Source organism: Alexandromys fortis, unplaced genomic scaffold, assembly GCF_014885135.2.
Source record: "Alexandromys fortis isolate MF-2015 unplaced genomic scaffold, M_Fortis_MF-2015_v1.1 scaffold_240, whole genome shotgun sequence".
Classification (NCBI taxonomy): domain Eukaryota; kingdom Metazoa; phylum Chordata; class Mammalia; order Rodentia; family Cricetidae; genus Alexandromys; species Alexandromys fortis.
In genome coordinates, this window is record NW_026068133.1 from 7,157 (window position 1) to 23,803 (window position 16,647).

Below are 16,647 nucleotides of genomic sequence, written 5' to 3' on the forward strand. Positions count from 1 at the left end.
AAAAAGAAGCAAACACTCAAGATGAGTACAGGACAGTATGAAATAATCAAACTGAGGGATAACTCAATAAAATAGAAGCAAAGGGAAAAGTATAAACAATATAAAGAATCAATGAAACCTAGAAGGACTATTCTCAAACCACATATCTGTGTGCTTGCTGCCATGATCTCCACCGTGATGATAATGGATTGAACCTTTGAAACTGTAAGTGAGGCACCCCAATTAAATATGTTCCTTTATAAGAATGGCCATAATCATGGTTTCTCTTTACAGCAATAGAAACCCTAAGATACCAAGCAAGTGAAAGACCTTTATAACAAGAACTCCAAATCTTTGAAAGAAGAAATTGGAGAAGATATTAGAAAATGGAAATATATCCCATGCTCTTGGGGACATAGTATTAATACAGTAAACATGTACATCTTACCAAAAGCAATCTACAGATTCCATGCAATTCCCACAAAAATTCTAACACAATTCATCGCAGATTTCAAAAGAATAGCACTCAACATCATATGGAGAAACAAACAAACAAAAAACTCCCAGGATACCTAAAAGAATACAATAAAGGAACTTCTGGAGCTATCACCATACCCGACTTCAAGATCTACTATGGAACTATAGTAAAAAATAAAATAGCTGAATTGTCTTCTCACTAAATCAGACAGGTGGATCAATGAAAATGGTGAAGTGTGCAGAGGGACTGAGAGGAGAGGAGGGAGAGGATAGTGTAGTCAGGATGCAAAAATAAATGAATAAACAAACAAAAACAACAGCAATGGAAAAGAGAACACAGTCTCAATCAACCTAGTCAGGCACAGCTGTGCATTTTTGTGAGTGATTGTCTTAATTGATACATGAGGGCCCAGAGCACTGAGGGCAGCATCGTTTCTAAGCAGATGGTCTTTGGTTATATAAGAAAGCTAGCTAAGCATGAACCAGTGTGTGAGCCGGCAAATGAGCCAGTAAGCAACATGTTTTCTACCTTGACTTCCTTCAGTGCTACCATATAACACAGTTCCAGTAGGGAAATGGATGTACTCTCTCTCCTAAACTGTCCCCTTTCAGGGTGTTTTGATCACAGCAAGACAAATAAACATAGACCAGTGTAGAGGAAAGATACTTCTAATTGAATCAATGTGAATTGTACTCAAGAGCAAACCCCCCTCTGCACCCTCTGGACAAAGAAAAGGTAGGATTTAGACACCAGTGAATGGGCAGAAAATGCATGTGAAATTGCCTATATTAGTGTCCTTTCCTTTTTTTTTCCAGACAGAATATCTCTGTGTAATCCCAGCTATCCTGGAACTTGCTCCATATTACATGCTGGCCTAGATCTAAGAGATTCAATTTTCTCTCTCTCTGCCTCCTGAATGCTCTGCGTTAAAGGCATTCACCACCATGCTCAGCTGTTTCCTTGATAAATATCCTAGAAATTTTCTCTGAAATTTCCTGAGCACAAAGCTGTTTTTTGAGAATGTTCTTCCTCTGCATTCACACTACTTCCAAATTTAGTGCAGGGTTTCCCAGAACAAATATGGATCTCTGTCTAGACTCTTTCTACAGTACAAGGAATTACGAATCATAAAGGGCCCAGTAATCAGGATGACAGGCCCTGCAACATACCTGTGTTGAACGCATAAGTGAAGTTCACAGTTGGCTTCTAGACCATGTTTGCTGTAGCCCTAAACATGAGATTGCAATTCTCCCAGTGATCTCCATGGAGTGATAAAAATGTCATATTCTCAATACTCCAAAAAGGCTCGCATAAGTAGAATGCTTTTCATTTCTGTCCCTACTAAACCTTGAGTTCCTTCCATAGACACTGCTCTGAACTAATGGCTTCTTTCTTGGTTTGAGGACACCTTTCTGCATGGTAACCATGAAGGGTGACTCACTCCTCACCTCTCTCATAGAGGAAGACAAGAATATGACTCAGAAATCATCTAGAAAAAGGGCAAAGGTAACCCAGGAATATAGAAGAGGACATGTGTGCACCCAGTACATAATGCTAGAATGTAGCCTTGAAACTCTCCATTGAAAGATGGAGCACACAATCCTTTCAAGGATGCACAGGTCACCTCTTCCCCAACACTGAACACATGGAACTCCTCACACAACTGTTCCTGGGCCTCTCTTCTTGATCACTAATTTGACTGGTGACATTAGTGATAAAGGATTGAGCTTCATCCCTAGTTATTACTCAGCTGGCTTCTTTCCAGCCATCAGAGACATTACTGCAAGGATTAAATAAATACAACCTTCCTAAATCATAGAGAACACTGGTTTGACTGAGGGTTCAGTTGTGTTTCTGTGTCACAAGGACACAGAGACATGGTGGAGGCTCCCTCATTGGTACTGAAGGATGCAAGGCAAGAACACAGCAGGTGTCAGCCTTGGGAGGAGCTGTTGTTCTCTGAGGGCATGGGGATGTTTATCAGCCTTGTTGCTCAATGTGCTGCTTGGAGAAGAACTTTAAAGGGAAGTCAAGGTGGATGTGGGACAGCACTGAGAGTGGAAGGGATTGAGAAGTGTCTTGGACTGAAATCCCACAACTCACAGCCCGCTGTATTCTGGGAAGTGCTTCTACCTGAGAAGGATCTCAGCCAGAAAGGAGCAACATCAGAGCCTGAAATTTTTTTTAATTGAAATCGAGGTTCTTTTTCTCAGAGGGAGGACAGCAAGTGAGAAGATTGATGGAGGGGTTCTCTGTGCTTCTCTGCAACCACTGGCAGGGGCTTCTGCTCACAGGTAAGGGTACCCACTCCCTGAATGTGTGGGAAGGGGAACTAAGAAGTAGTCTTGAGTCTCCTGAAGAAAAGAGGAGTCTAAGATGAGTTTCAAGGCTTGTGTTTGCATAAAGTACAGTGAGGGACAGATGCTCCACAGCCTGAAGCTCTCAGAGGACAGGAGGTGATGATGATAAGGGAAAGGGCTCAAACAATGAGAATTATATTAGCTGCAATGTTATGTAGACAGCTTTACCCAACCATGACCCTTCGAATGAAATCAAACAGGGGAGGGTTAGCAAGACGTCTCAGTTTGGGAAGATAAGACAACCTGAAGCCAAACCTCAGTTCCCACATGGTACATGGAGAGAGCATAATCCTGAAGGCTCTACTCTACCCTCAACATAGGTGCTGTGGCATGCACCTACCTGCATACCCTGACACATACATCCCACAAAGATTTGTGGAATATATCTTCATATGTGCACACGGAGACACTAGCCTTTACAACTACACACTTATATTTATATAAGTAAATCTAAAGTCATTTATTTCACACTTAAATATAATTATGTAATTATTGTCATAAGATAGGTCCAAACCTAGGAGCTATGAAGAAAAATCCATGAAGATGCATTCCTCCTTCCTTTTTTTCATTTATCCAGTTGTGTCTGAGTCTCTTCCAGGAAAAAAAAAAAAAAAAAAACCAGACAAACACACAATTCCCTAGTTCTAGTGGACATGATGTCAGTATATAGAAAAAAAAATGAAGTCATCGGTTGGTAGGAATCACAAAGGGAACAGAGAAAAATTCAGAAAGTGAGGACTTTCAAGAAGAGGAGTTCAGAGATATGTTTCTCCTCATTGCAAATGCTCTATAAGGCGGGATGTGATATACTGTATGGAGAACCAGGTAGACAGCTGAGCAGAAAAATTCTAAGAAGTAATGACACACTCAGAGGCTCTGAGTGAATGGAAATCATGCTGCACATGCCTGCAAATGAGGGTGGACACAACCTACCCTCACAGCAAAGCTGAGTGATGATCACAACTCTTTAATATTGGTGGTTTTTTCAATTTCCTTCTAGCCTCCCTTTTCTCCTTCTGGCATCTCCCCACTACTGCTCAAGTGTCCACTGAATCAGTGCCACCCCTAGTGGCTGAAGGTGATAATGTCCTTATCCTTGTCAACAATCTGCCAGAGAATCTTTTAGCCTTAGCCTGGTTCAAAGGACTAACAAATATGAAGCAAGGAATTGCATTATATGCACTGCACAAAAATGTAAGTGTTACAGGGCCTGTGCACAGTGGCAGAGAGACAATATATCACAATGGATCCTTGTTGATTGAAAAACTCACCCAGAAGGACACAGGATTCTACACCTTTCGAGCCTATAATAGACGTGGAAGAATTGTATCAAGCACATCCACCTACCTCCATGTGCAAGGTAAGTGATTTGCTGGGAACTCTGTGAGCTGTGTGAGGTTCACTTCACTGGACAGACACAGGAGTGTGGTCTGTACCTACATTCTCTGTGCATTGTGGCCCTGTATTGGGGTCGGAGCATTTAATGCAGGACACATATAGTTTAGAATAATGGCAATAGATTTTAATCCTTCATTTGACTTCATCTAGAACACAGGTAGATATGTGGTGGGTAACATGCCAAGCATATCAGCCTCTGTCTAGTCTCTAGTGGTTCTTACCAGGCAAGTTTCCTTAAGAAAGACTCCCAGGGAATCAACATTGTGCCTGATTATGGACTACATGAGCTCTTCACAGAGATATGAGCACCAGGAATCCCTGCCTCCTGAACTCTGTCCTAGAATGAACTCCAGGTGTCCATGAGAAGCATTTTATAAGTGGTGGATTTTTGGCTTCCTGATGGCAGGGAATAGTGTTCGCTAGTATTCAAAATCTTGTAATATGTGGAATCAGACAGTGCTCTGTCAAGACAGCCTTGGTTGGTGTACACGCCTTGGCCATCTTCTTCAGAGAGTCATCAGGGGAGTCTTGCTCAACAAGTATCCAGGCCATTAACTCACTGTCTTGTTCGGCATATGAGATTTCACAGGAAGGTCATGGTACCTTAGGAACTGGACCAAGGACAAAAGATGTCCTGACAAGAGCTTCTCCTCTGGGTCCCACTTGGGAAATTCTCTCCTGCAAGTAAATAACTGCAGGCTATAGTGATTTGACAGTTTCCCAGACATAAGCAGTAGTTCCCCTGGTGATCACCAGGGATGTTATCAGGGTACACAATGAAATGGCAGAAAAGTATTTGTCTGAACCAGGAAGTTACCTAGTAATCTTGTACCACTCTGATTTTACATACATAGAAATCCTGGTCACAGCATTCTCAGACCTACTGACTGCTTCATGTGTCTGCTACACTGCCAGAGATTATTTTCTGTTTCCCACTCATGTGTTTCCTTTGGAAAATTCATGGTATCCAAGGGGAATCAACTAGGTAAAGGTCCAAGGTCTCTCAGAAAAACAGGGAGCGCATGTGTAGACCCATTACATAACTCAACAACAGAGAAAGTAGTATTACAGTCTTAAAAGTCTTATAGGATGAAAGAGCTCACAACCTTTTTCTAGGAATCAGGTCACCTCCTCTTACACACCCAAAATGTGAGACTCCTGACACATCTTGGACCATTGACCTCAGTCAGAACCCAGTCTTTTGGTGACTCCAATGAGAAAAGATTTGTTCTTTTCACGACACATTACACACCTGGTCCATTGGAGCCTTAAAGACAGTTTTGTCACCTTCCTGCTGGGAGCAAATTCCATGTTTCCAGAGCATTGAAAACACAGGGCTGACTGGATGCCCAGCTGAGTTTTGTGCCACACAGTTGTGCATTCTTTTTCTTTCCAGTGTTGACTAACCTGGGTCAGGACAAAGCAGAGTGCAGTTCCAGAGTCAACTACTATTCCACTCATGTGTTTCATTGCCCTTGACTATCATCACTCTAGGTTCTATAGGACAGGAGCATAAAGAAAAGATGGGAAAGGAACTTGAGGCATCACTGAGACTGGAAGGACAGAGCAGTATTTTGAACACAAACCTACCTATAGTCCACAGGACTCTGGGAGGTTATCCTTTCTAGGAAGATGTTCATCTCAGATGGGCAAAGGACATCAGAGCTGTGCTGGGGCAAAAGTACCTCAGGATGACAGATCATCCTACTAAGGCAATGGAGGCCTTCCCTGTATTCCTCCACAAAGGCTTCACCACATCACAGGGGCTTCTGTTCACTTATGAGAAGAGCAGGAGTTGGCAGTGTGTGATAGGAGAGGACTGGCATTCTGTCTGGAGTCTCCTGATTGGCATACGTACATAAGAGGAATCCCCATGTCTGTAGGGAAGAGGACACAGAAGAGGTGGGAGGTTCATTATTAGGATGCTCTCATTGAATATTAAACTTTCAGGGTGGGGAAACATTGTTCTTACACAAATTTTGTAAGCATGAGTAAAGTACTATGAAGACTGATACTCTCAGCTTGATGTCTCAAGTAAAAAAAATCAAGCTGGTGTGGCTCACTGATGTGGATCAATGGATAAAGGCATTTGCTTTATTTACTGACAAGCTGAGACCAATGAACAGAAGTCTACTGACCTCCACTGAAATATTGTATCATAGCCTTTACACTACTCACACACAAGTATAATATGCAAACAAGTGTAAAAGATCAAAGCAAATAGAATGATCAAATACTCATTCCCTAATCCTCTCAGTTTCTTAAATAAATCCTTGGGCATACAGGTTTCCCAGATATCATTCATTCATTCAGGTTTCCCCTATATCTGTTATTTTTTTGGCATTTCCTTTTAAGAAATAGAAGACAGTTTATAGTTCTTATGATGCCCCATTTCAAATGGACTTTAAGCAAAGAAAGCTATAAAATAAGTTCAGGTGTTGGCTGCAACCACAAGAGGAACATAACAACAATGAAAGTCAGAGAGTGAAGACACGGGTCTATAGAGGATGAGGATGGGCATGCATCACCTCAATACCATCCACTGTAAATGTCAGCAAGAGTCTGTTGGTAGTGAACTGGGACAATGTTGACAACTGAAGATAGGGTGTCATACATTGGAAATCACAAGTATGGGGACATACTACCACCAAGTAAGACAGGGAGACACTCACCCACAAAACTAGACTGAGAAATGGACATAGCTGCTCAGGACACAGGGAATCATCTTAGTTAAATACAAAAGTCACAATTTAGATGGATCTCTCTCTTCCCTTCTAGCTTTCCTTTGGAACTGTGGGCGTGCTCCCGTCTCGGCCCAGCCCACTATTGAATCAGTGCCACCCATTGTTGCTGAAGGGGAAAATGTTCGTCTATTTATTCACAATCTTCCAGAGAATTTTCGAGGTTTTGTTTGGTTCAAAGGAATATCTGTGTTCAGGGACCATGAGGTTGCCCGATACACATTAGAGGCGAGATCAAGTGTGATGGGGCCTGCAAACACTGGGAGAGAGACAGCAAACAGTGATGGATCCTTGGTGCTTCGTAATGTCACTAAGAATGACTCTGGATTGTATGCTTTACGAATCGACTGTGCAGATATGAAAAGTGAAGAAGCACACGTGCAACTCCTGGTGAACAGTAAGTGGTTCTCTGTGATTGCTTGGTGTTGGGTGGGGCTTACACATACAGAACTGTCATTGCTGGCCTAGCCTAATTTCCCTCTGCAGTGCACTCCTATGTAGAAGTTTGGGCACTTAGTGCAGGGCAAACTTGGTAGAGACAAATGGCCATAGATCAGACTCCATCTAATGTAATCACTCCACCTGCATCAAGGAAGACCTTAATGGAAAATAACTTACCGTAAAATTTCAGAGCCAGTCTAGTCTTTTAGGGCTCTAGACTGGGGAGTCCTGAACCCTGTCATCTTTCCAAGGCAGAATAAAGTGACCAAATGGAGAATTTTTCCAGTACTCTACTCTTACTTCCTGTCAGAACTGATAGGAAACAATGATTTTAGGTTACTAATGTCAAAATAGGGCATGTGTTATCTCCATTTGGAGAATGTCACAATTAAAATCCAGGAACTGGTAGAGATACCATGGAGGAGTAGTGCTTACTGGCTTGTTCCTCATGTCTTGCTCAACTTGCACTCTTACATCACTTCCTTCAGTGGTCTCAAAGCTTTCATATCAATCCCTAATCTAAAAAATGTACTATAGCTTTGCCCACAGGTTGAATTGGTGGTGGCATTTTCAATTAAGGCTTTATCTTTAAAAAGTGACTCTTGTTTGTGTCAAGTTGACGTAAAACCAGCCAGCCTAGTACCCAAGCCTTCTGAAGGCCTGACCTGCCTTGAAGATCAGCCGTCTCCCAGATTCCACTTAGACTCAACCCTGAAGGCTGGCAGGCAAAGAAGCAATAGCATCTATAGTGTGACATTAAGGGTTGAGTGTAGCCACAAAGGAAACTGAAAAAAAAACCTATAATGTAAACATCTCAGTCATGATGAGTTTATGGAAGTCATCATGTTAACCCTCAGTGTGCAGTGTCTGACTGAGAGCAGTGAGGGAACAGCCCTGAAGATACCTGAGGGGAGAGTTCCAAGATGAGGAAATGACAGTTTGGGGGCAGAAATGGAATGGAGGAGGACATTTTGCTGACCTTCATTGGGTGGTATAGACACACCCACATCTGCAGTTCTAGACTGAGTAACAAACCCATCTGCTCACCAAGCACAATGATCCCCATGTGACAGCTTTCTTCTCTTCCCCTTCCAGGCTCCCTTTCCCCATGCTGTAACCCTCTCACCTCTTCCCAGCTCATGATCCAACCCGTAACTCTGTATGATAAGGAAGGGGAAGATGTTATTCTCCAAGTTAATAATCTTCCAGAAGATCGGCAAGCCTTTACCTGGTACAGGGCAGTATAAAGGGTTCCATATTATGAAATTGTTGAATGCAGCAAAATCTTGAATACTGTCACCTGGGGAGATCAATATACTGGAAGAGAGCTGGTGTATGACAACGGATCCCTGCTGCTCCAGCATGTCACTGAAGAAGATGCAGGAATGTACACACTAGAAATTTTGAAAAGTGATTTCAAAATTGAAAAAGCTTATGTGCAATTCCATGTAAACAGTAAGTGACTCTCTATCTCTAGTTGTTGGGCATGGGTTATCCTAATTCATACACCAAAGCTGTCAGGACAGCTGTTTCTGATCTCTTACTGGCAGCATTATGTTCTCACAATAGGGTTTACGCACTTACTCCAGGACATACATTGGGTAAACAAACAATAGGTTAGAATCCCTTACCTGTCTTTCCGTGCACAGAGAAGAATGTAAGCTGGATAACTCAGCACAAAGAAGTCAATGTCAGTGCATATTCTTGTGACTCTCACCACGCACATAGCCTCAAGTGAGACCCCGAGACTTAGGCAGACAATGGATAAAAAAGCTATGGGGTCCTCACAGAGAGCCCCAGGAAGCCATGACTCCAAAACTTTGCCCCTGACTGTTCTCTAGGTTACACTGGGGAGATTTTTGACACTGTCAGTTCTGATTTCCTGTTAGAGTTTGCAGGGAAGAAGTCTTTACTACTCTATAAATCCCTTAACAGTGTCAAACCAGCAGTGTGCTGCCATGACAGTTACAGTTAGGTAGGTCACCTGTGCACTTTCTTCTCATGAGGCCCAGTAGACAGGTGTCTGGGCCATTAGCCTATTGTTTGATGGGTTTTTGAGACTTCACAGGAAGGTCAAGGCACCATAGGAAGAAACAGAGGAGACAACTCCTCCAAATTTTTCCTTTTCCTCATGGGTCCAGCCTAGGGAGTTTTCTTCTTCAGGTAAATAGTAACAGATGCTACTTATGTGAATAGCTCCCCTCCCAATGTCAGATCATTGCTCATAACTAAGCTTAATTCATAGACACAGCAATGATCATGTACTGTGTGTCATATTACAGGGAAACTGAGTCAAAGGAAACAGTGACTGAATCAGGGTCACAGAGTCCCTGGGTGACAAATCCAAAACACAAGATATGTTTACAGTCACAGCTCCAAACTCTGCCCCCTGGAGACTTTATTAAGAATGAACTAAAGAGGGACTAGATGACCCCTCTGGGCTACTATCATTTGTTACTTTTCTCTCTTTCATCACAGAGTATGTGGCACAGCCCTTCGTGCGAATCACTAACGGTGTAGTCTCATCACACAGATCTGTGATCTTCACCTGTGTTTCACCCGATACTGCTATCTCCTTCCGTTGGATCTTCAATAACAAACCTTTGCGGCTCTCAAGGAGAATGACTCTGTCCCCAACAAACTGTGGACTCAGAATATATCCTGTACGGATGGAGAATTTTGGAGAGTATAGATGTGAAGTCGTCAACCGAGTTAGTTCAAAGATCAGTCCCCCTGTCGTGTTTCGGTAATGAATGACTGACCTCTCCTTTCATCCTATAATATAATTCCAGAATTTCTCTCTTAATCAATGGGGTACTAAATGGAGAAAAGGTTTATGGTGAAATTGTCGGTTATCACTCAAGTATAGCCAGCAAGGTTACTCATATCCATAATCTTCGGATGCATATGTGTACAAGATTTAAAATGAGATGCTGTCTCCAAAGAAAAATAAAGACACCAGTATAGTAAAAAGAAATGAAAAGGAGTTAAAACTTTAGGTTTTGAATCAAATATAGCCAACCATCAGAATTCATAGGTACTAATTTCAGGAGCTGCCAAAGTTTTGGTGTTCTGAATCTACTGTAAAAATAGTCTAATGTTCCACTATTTTTACAGTAGATTCTTGAACCCAAAGAAAAACATATAGGCATCCTCCTGAATATTAACCTTCATCAAGCGATGAAAGGAGACAGAGACAGAGACCCACATTGGAGCACTGGACTGAAATCTCAAGGTCCAAATCAGGAGCAGAAGGAGAGAGAGCACGAGCAAGGAACTCAGGACCATGAGGGATGCACCCACACAGTGAGACAATGGGGATGTTCTATCAGGAACTCACCAAGGCCAGCTGGCCTGGATCTGAAAAAGCATGGGATAAAACTGGACTCGCTGAATATAGCAGACAATGAGGACTACTGAGACCTCAAGAGCAATGGCAATGGGTTTTTGATCCTACTGCACGTACTGGCTTTGTGGGAGCCTAGGCAGTTTGGATGCTCACCTTACTAGACCTGGATGGAGGTGGGTGGTCCTTGGACTTCCCACAGGGCAGGGAACCCTGATTGCTCTTCAGGCTGATGAGAGAGGGGGACTTGATTGGGGGNGAAGGTGGTGGTGGGGAGGAGGCAGAAATCTTTCATAAATAAATAAATAAAAAGGAACATAAATGCTCAAACACAAGTACTGTTTGCCACCAATGTCAGAAGATGAATTGTATTTGCTAAGCATTGTTTATGAAGAGAAGAATATAAAAAATGATTTTTCAAAATCTTAAAAAAATAGTGGAACATTTGAATAAAGAAAATCATATTCTTATATGGTAAAATACATTCAGTGTTTAACTGATTCACTAATTTAATTAAGTCGAATGCTACCAGCATATCACTCATCCATGTGAAGTGAGGAAGAGTGACAGGAGAAGACTCTGTCCATGCTTCATTATGGATATACCTGGTTTCTAAGTAGATTTGATCTACAGTTTGTTTGATGTACGAATATAAAGTCCTTAACATAAGGGCAGATTTTCATTCTGAGAGTGGCATTCACAGAGGGACCTTGCGCATGGTTGTTTTAATATGTATTTCTTCCACTTATATTCTCCTCTCAGATATTCATCCAGACCACAATTTTCCCTCCCTCCAGTCCTTAGTAACCCCCACATCCCCTCTCCCTCAGATCCACTCTTCACTTTTCCTTTAATAAGTGAGCAGACCCCAGGGATGTCAACCATACATGGCATGACAAGTTATAGTAGACTTGCCACAATCCCTCATATCAGTTCTGGATGAAGCAATCCAGTAGGAAGACAAAGGTAAAATGATCAGAGATCTTTCCCAATCCCACTGTTAGGAGTTTCACAATAATACCCAGATACATTACCATAACTTATATGCAGAGAACTGAGCTTAGACCCATATAGGGTCTGTGTTTGTCACTTTAGACTCTGTGATTCTCTATAATCCCTGATATTGATTCTGTGTTCCATATTTTTTTATTATGCCCTTGAACCCTCTCACCCCTAAAATCCATCCTCCCCTCCTCTGTGCAGATACCAAGTGTTTGGCTGTCTGTCTCTGCATCTGCTCTCCTCAGTTGCTTTATTTGTCAGAAAAAACAACATGTTACACACTTCTCCCTTTTTTTTCTAAATAAGGGAAAGGTTTAAATAGCAGAAAAACTATATACAATAAGTAAAATAACCATATACAAATATACACATGCAATAATTACATTAAGAATTCATTTGACAAATTCAGAGAAAATACTCCATTGTCTATCCTATATTGGTGAGTTCAATGTATTATACTAATTATCTTTTTATCCTAGTTTGTATTATAAACCCAAAACTAATTTCTATATTTCTCAGTCTCTTGCGCATTTTGTACGTCTTGTGTGAATTTCTTTTCTGAAATTGTTAGCGAGAAAAAAAATGCAACTATCTAGTCTTCAACTCCATCAGAGACCTGATAAGGAAATAATATTAACTGAGTAAAAGGAAATAAAAGCAAGCAACTTTCAAAAATGTGAAAAGTGACAGAAACAGCTGGCTTCTTGGAAGTCACTCAAGGTCCTTGTGTAACATTGGGGCATCCATCTTTTGCCTACAGGTCTAAAATATTTGACAGCCTTTTCTGTGAAGCAGGATATTCTGAAGGAATTCCTATTTTGCATTGGCAAAGTTTGACAGTCACTTTCTTTGTGTCCTGCTTGTCCAATTTTGGAAAACAAACTGTCGGCAGTAAAGGCAAAGGTAATTTTCTCACACTGGTTAACTTTTGACCCCCAAAAGAAAACTCCACATGAAGTTTATCTGTTGTCCATCATCTTCTCTGAAGTAGATTGGTGTTACCAGAAGCACACATGTCTCATTGTCTTAAAAAAGAACCATGTGTTATTAAAACATCTTAAATGCCATATTGTGTAGATTTCTGAAGTGTCCAAAGATCACCAATCTATATAAAATATATCTGTTTGACTGTGAAAGCATACCTAATGTGACTATAAGTTTGCCTATAATAGGTGACTAACTACTTGCCTGCATTTCTTTATTATCATAGTTTGTAATAATAGTATTTAAATACTAGAAATTTTCATGACATTGTTAAATGAGCTGTATAGGTACAATAACTTTAACAAGAGTAGAAAGGCATTTTCTCTATGTTCTAAAAAATAGCCTCATATTTTAATCAATATACAACAATATCTTAAAGAAGAGAAAAAAGCATGCATTGAGTATGACAAAAATAACCTCAATTTTGTATTAAAATAAAAGCAATCTTTACCAGTGAAAAATATTTAAGACTAGTAGTTGTTATTTTTTGTGAAAAAGTAGATTCAAAAATCTACCCTTTTATCCTTTCATGTGTATATCCCCCTTTCTCAGAATCAATTTAATATCTACCCCTTTAGTCTATGATTTCTATATCCCCTTTTTTTTCTTTTCAGAGCAATATCCTTGAATCTATCACCTTTGTTCAGTTATTTTTCCCAATGATTACTGATAATAAGATGGAACCAACCTCCATAAACGATGACAAATATTTATAACCCATTGAATGACCAAAAATTGTCCACCCCACCTCTTGGGAACATGGGTATCTTGCTATTAAAATTACTTCCTGTTGTTTAGGGATTATGGAATCTTTAGGGAACAATGAAAAAATTGGGATAATTATCAAGATCTGGAAGAGCTAGCTGTATCAATTGTTGCCCAGTCTTTGTATAATTGGAAAGTACAAGGCTTACCTAAGTTCTAAAATAAGCAGTCTGTGAACCTGGACCATCTTAACTAGCCAACCTGAAATTGCCCTGAACAGTTTGTAGTCCAAGGCTGATCTTAAGAGAAATTGTCTGAGCATAAAGCTCCTCCAGAGAGTGCCCATTCTCTGGATACAGAGAGTTTCAATTTTTGTACAGGGCTTTGCAGGAAAAATCTGAGGCCCTTTATAGACAAACCCTTCATGGAATACAAGTCCTGAAGAACACAGTGAACAGGATGACAGGCTCTCCATCCACTTGTGCTGAAGGTATCAGGTCACTTCACATTTGAATTGTTGACAATTCATGCTGTAGCCCCACACATGAAATTTCAGTTCTCCCATAGATATTCAGGGAGAGGTATCAAGACACATGCTCAACACTTAGAAAATGTTCCTCTGAGCTATAACCTTGCCTAGCAGACTGGGTTTCATCTCTGTCCTTACTAACCTAAGGCTCTCTCCCAAGACCCTACTCTCACCTACTGGATGCTTCTTGTATATGAAATCACCTTTCTGCAGGGCAACCTTAAAACCCCATCCCTCCTGGCATCTCTCTAAGGGAAGACAGGATTACCACTGGAGAATTACCTAGACAAAGGCCATAGGAGGCTCAGGAAAATTGGAGAGGACATTGACTTACCTAATATACAGCTCAGTAAACACATAATGCTGAAAGTTGGCTTGAAGTTCTTTATAGAAAGAGGAAGCTTACAGTCCTTTCAATGACACACAAGTCACATCTTCCCCAACACTGAGGGCATGAAACTCCTCATAAACTTCCCCTGGGGCTCTGTTCTAGATCAAGAATTTGATTGGTGAAATTATTGATAAAGGCTTGCTCTTAATCCCTTGTCATCACTCAGCTGGTCCCTTTCCTTCCCTCAGAGACATCTCTGTCACCTTCCTTCTGGGAGTAAATCCCACCTTCCCAGAGCACCGAGAACAGTGCACATTGGGTACTTAACAGGGCTTCTCTGTCAAAAAGACACACAGGCTAGATAGAGGCTCCCTCTTTGGTTCACACAGACCCAAGGCCATGACAAGCAGATTTCAGACCTGGGATGAGCTATTGTTCTCTGAGGGCATGGGGATGTTTATCAGTATTGTTGCTAATGTGTTTCTTGGAGGTGAAACATAAAGAGAGAACAGTTGAGAGGGATGTGGGGAAGCACTGAGAATGGAAGGAACAGAGCAGTGACTTAGACTCAGTTCTCACCACCTGAAGCTCACTTGATTCTGTGAAGTTCTACTGCCTGAGAGGAAGCTGAGATCAGAGGGAGGAAGGAGACCAGAGGCTGGAATTTGGTTGGAAGTGAAGCTCTTCTCCTCAGAGAGAGAGAAGCACCATGAGAAGAGAGATGGAGATGTTCTCTGTGCTTCCCTGTAGGTGGTGTACCCCTTGGCAGGGGCTCCTGATCACAGGTAAGAAACTAGCTCTCTGGGAAATTAGTGAATTTCTGTGGTCTATAAAGAGAATGGAATTCTGAGAGAAGAGTCAAGATTTCTTTAGTCATAGGACAAAAATACAGAGATGGCGAGAAGCTCAGCTACTTGTAGCTGTCTGTAGACAGGAGGTTATAAATGATAAAAGCCTCATCTACTCCCTGTTCAAAGTGAAACACATTGGCTGCCATTTCTGAAGCCTGGTGTTCCCTATCATGACAGGGTGACTCTCCAAATAGAAATTAAACAGGGGTGGGTAACTAAGACAAGTTAATCTGTGGAGACATGAGAATCTGAATTCAGTCTTCAGATCATACATGGTAGATGGAGAAAACAAACTCCTTCTGGCCTTTTTTGCCTTAAAATATTTCAGAGAATGAATGGTGCTCATACACACACTGAAAAGTATGCTTTCACAAGTGCACACATACAATATATAAAGAAATGTAAAACCATTTAAATCATACTTGAGTATAATTTTTTTGTTGCCTATAAACCTGGAGCTATGTAGACAAACCCATGTAGAAGCAATTTTCTCTCCTGCTTTCTTTTTCTCCCTTCCCCCTTACTCCATTCCTTTCTTCATCCATCTCTCCTTCCTTCCCCCATTTTTTCTATTTTCTTCCTGCCTACATTCTGTCCTTCCTTCCATCCTTCCTTCCTTGTTTACTTCCATCTTTCCATTATCAACTGTTATCTAAGTCTTTTCCTAGAACAGAACCTCCAAAAAGATCAGAGTAATCTCTGTCCTCAAAAATCCCTGATTCTGTTGAATCTGACATCAGCATATATAGAAAATGATTTCAGGGTTTGAATGATACCCTAAGGTATACAGAAATAAAAATTAAAAAGTGAGGATTCTATAGAGGAAGAAGTCAGAGAGGCTTCCTCACACCAATTCAGGGCAATGGTAAATGGAAAGCCAGCCATACACCTGATCAGAGAATTCCTTAAAGATGAATTTCAATCAGAGGTTCTGAGGTCATGGAGGTCAAGCTGCTCATGTGTCCAGGAGGGTACAGAAACCCCTGCTCACACACCTAGGCTGAGTTATGATGTCAGCTGTTCAATATTGATTGTTTTTCTCTCTTCCCTTTTAGCCTACCTTTTAACCTGTTGGCACCTGCCCACCACTGTCCAAGTCATTGTTGATTTAGTGCCACCCCATGTTGTTGAAGGAGAAGATGTCCTTCTTCGTGTCCGCAATCTCCCGGAAGATCTTGTAGCCTTTGTCTGGCACAAAGGGGCGACAAAGATGGACCTCGGAATTGTACTTTATTCACTGACCACTAATTTAAAAATCACAGGGCCTGGACATAGTGGTAGAGAGATTGTGTACAGAAATGGATCTCTGCACCTCCAAAATGTCACCCAGAAGGACACAGGATTCTACACGCTACGATCCTTAAATAGGCATAAAGGAATTGTATCAACAACATCTATATACCTGCATGTATACTGTAAGTGATTCTATGTGAACTATCAGTGCTGAGTGGGTTCCTTCCACTGGATACACACAGGATGGTGGCCTGTGCCTACCTCTCCTC

The 16,647-nt window shown here is 41.3% G+C and overlaps 1 protein-coding gene across 1 annotated transcript in view; it reads left to right on the forward strand.

Moving 5' to 3' along the window:
- Positions 1 to 2,541: 2,541 nt before the first annotated feature.
- Positions 2,542 to 16,647, forward strand: part of LOC126490947 (carcinoembryonic antigen-related cell adhesion molecule 3-like) — a 50,060-nt gene continuing 35,954 nt past the window's right edge. Inside the window, 3 exon segments of the mRNA XM_050126266.1 lie at positions 2,542 to 2,751; positions 3,818 to 4,177; positions 16,201 to 16,560. Of these exon segments, the coding sequence (XP_049982223.1) occupies positions 2,697 to 2,751; positions 3,818 to 4,177; positions 16,201 to 16,560 (775 nt within the window). The 5' untranslated portion in view covers positions 2,542 to 2,696.